Genomic DNA, 3,069 nt, shown 5'->3' with positions numbered 1-3,069 from the left:
GCAGGAATGTTATTCAGCCCTATCTTCTTTAAAACTGGTTTGTTCGGTTAACTATTCTTTACCACTGAGAAATGAAAATACCTATTCCATTAGTTAGATGTATGGTGCTCCAAGTGTGAAGAAACCCACGTCTGACGCTGTTTCCACAGAATTATTTCCACCACACCCACTACTTGGAAGAATCCAATCCTGCTACAAATATGTTGTCCTGTTCATGCCACCTAACCAGTGCAGGGCATGGGAAAAGGACTGCGCTGTACTTCACCAAGACATTCATTGTTATTAACAATAATGATCACAAAAGAAAGGATCTACTTTTTCCCACTAGTCTCTACCAAAAGTACTTCAATGATTTTCAGCTGTGTGTGCTGCTGCCTCTGCTGCAGCTCCATTGGAGTGTCACTGGCAGGGCAGTGGAGGTACTATTGCACTTAAATCTACTCCACTGACCGCAGGGCACCACAGTGCAGCTGCTTTTCTCCTCTGGTCTCTTGAATCAGGTACTTGCTTCTCTCTTACACCAAATAAATTATTGGCAACAGCTTACATATCTTTATTAAGCAAATTAATTAATGTTATTTATTTGCCACTGCCACGTTTAGACTTTTCATTAATCTATTTAAATGATTATTGTAAATGTGTGTATAAATCACTTTTTGAAATCTGATAAAAGAATGCAGTGTTCCCAGGTTAGGTCAGTTGCAAATTGTGGTAGACTGGCCAAACTCTGGACAAGTACTTGCTAAGGATACTCTGCTGGTACAGCTACTCCTTCACTGCTTTCTGTAGTGTCTGACTACCAAGACTCCAAGAAATTCTGTGGCTGTGAATCGCTGGCATTTCAACACATTTTCTTTGAATACGTATTTTCTTTAGGAAGACAAGAAGAAAATAATTGTCTCAAATCTTTCCTTTTGGTGTTTATTCTCTGTGTACAAGGAGAGATCAAGCAAATGGTTGTATTTCTCAACAAGGCATTTACTTACATTCTTTGAGAGCAAGTTCTCCCTGCTACAAGCAGCAGGTGTACCTCACAGCATAGAACACAACAGTTCAGTTGTATCTCATAAGAAACATTGTGCAACCTCAGTGTCCCTTGAAGAACCTCATTTCCACCAGAACCTGACACACCCACCCCATGTAAAAAGAGATTAAACAAATATTTAATTCTGTCTGAGTCACGGCTTTTTGAGCTACAAAAGATGTTTCTAAGGGATGTTCCCTTAAATCTGCGTGCCTAAAAGCAGAACTGAGTAGTAAACTTCAGCATGACAAGGATGCACCTCAGTGCCAGAAAATGTGCGTCTTCTTCATATTGTATGACAGGAGGAAGGTGCAGGACAGAGCAGGGAGAGAGCAGGGGCCGCATCATTGGTCAGGGGAGCCTCATATGAGTGCAGGTTGTGGCTGCTACAGTCGTGAAACAGGTCATGCTGAGTCCTATCTCAGTGATGTGACAGTGAGAAAGTGAGGAAGAAAAAAGCTCTTTTGAGATAGGACTGTGACATGGTGAAATGTCAGGTAACAGAATGATGCTGATTCATATTTGGCTATAATTGACTAGCAAAAAGAGAAATTAATTGACAAAAAGCAACTTAGGACGGTGTCACTGAATACTGACAAATATCTAACAGACTTTTTGTCTCAAAACACAATTGTGAAAACACACAAGTTGGTTTAGGGATTTTTTTTTTGTTTGATTATATTTTACTTATGTTCCACATAATTAAAAAATCAAAAATTGTTTTAAAAAGGCTTATTTCAAAATAGAAATATAGGAAAACGTTTATTCTGAAAACTGCTAAAATTTGATTTTTGCCGTTTTTCAGACAAGTTTGTCTAAGTCTTCATTAAGACAATTGCCAAAAAATGAACATAAGGATTTCTAAAGTCACTCTTTTTGGAACAATGTTTTAAAAAAATCTTAATAACCTGCAAGAAGCTTTGTCTGGTGATTGCAGAAGATTATACTCTCCACCGTATGCTTTGCAATTTACAACACTTCACACAATGTTCAGGGTATCTGCCTACCTGTGTCTGTATATCTTTTTTTCTTGCAGAAAGTGTTCATATTTTCTGGAACTTTCCGGATGAATTTGGATCCTTATGGGCAGTGGAGTGATGAAGAAATATGGAAAGTTGCAGAGGAGGTAAAATTCTTCAAAGTTATTAGTATCTCTCTGGTGATGTGGTTACTACAGCAGAATGCAGTGTAGATCAAGTGACTGTCATATGTTACACTTACGTGGAGTCTTAGGAAATAAGAGGAAAGGTGTGTGCTGTAAACCAGGTTTCCTTATTTCCTAATAAAAAGGTGCCTTTGTCAGAGATTAAGTTAAAAAAAAAAAAAGATGAACTTCCACACAGCACAGTCTGGGTTACTCCTGCAGTGATTTAGCATAGGTGAGGTTTTATGTTTGGCTGTGACGGGTGACCCTGAGAGAAAAAACAGTGGAGGAAGCTGATACAGAAAAAAGTCCTCTAATATTTTCTTATTTTAATACTTTGCCAAATATATTAAATCTCTGCAAGGCATTTTTCTACCAAAATGTGTAAAGATGACCTGTAAACATTTTGGAGGCCAGGAATAAAGTGAAACATGTCTGTGGCCTGCCCTAGAAATAAGACTGGTGTTATTGCAATAGGAAATATGTATATTCAGCTTAGAAAAATCTGTCCTCAAGATATTTTCCAGCTACTGCAATTCCTAGGCCAGCTGAGAAGGAGCACTTCCTGACACTGCAGTCAGGCTTACGCACTGCTTGTGTCACGGGCAGCTGCTCTGTCATGGAAAGTAAGAATCATGGGATTTTGTGGGAATCATAGATTTTGTGAACCTGAAGGTTTTCTTCCAATTTTATGTTGAGAACTTTTGGTTTCAAATTCCCCAAGTTTAGGGGCCAGATGTTTACAGTTCTGTTCCGTGATGAGCTGAAGCCCATGCATTACGGTTGTCAGATGCCACCTATTGGCTCTGGTAGTGCTTAGTAGGTGGAACAGGTAACATAAGGCCCAGAGAAAAGGCAGATGAGAGTTAGGGGAGGGTGTCCTGGGTTCAGCTACAGCAGT

At 39.2% G+C, this 3,069-nt stretch overlaps 1 protein-coding gene across 1 annotated transcript in view; it reads left to right on the top strand.

Annotated features, from left to right (window-relative positions):
* Window positions 1-2,150, top strand: part of CFTR (cystic fibrosis transmembrane conductance regulator (ATP-binding cassette sub-family C, member 7)) — a gene marked incomplete at both ends in the record, with an annotated part of 51,578 nt that extends 49,428 nt beyond the window's left edge. The window contains one exon of the mRNA XM_010019502.1: window positions 2,061-2,150. Coding sequence (XP_010017804.1) covers window positions 2,061-2,150 — 90 coding nt within the window. The remainder of the gene's footprint in view (window positions 1-2,060) is intronic.
* Between the last annotated feature and the right edge of the window lie 919 nt (window positions 2,151-3,069).

Source organism: Nestor notabilis, unplaced genomic scaffold (assembly GCF_000696875.1).
Source record: "Nestor notabilis isolate BGI_N333 unplaced genomic scaffold, ASM69687v1 scaffold10788, whole genome shotgun sequence".
Classification (NCBI taxonomy): domain Eukaryota; kingdom Metazoa; phylum Chordata; class Aves; order Psittaciformes; family Psittacidae; genus Nestor; species Nestor notabilis.
The sequence above is the reverse complement of the archived record's forward strand: the minus strand, read 5'-3'. Positions and strand labels throughout refer to the sequence as shown.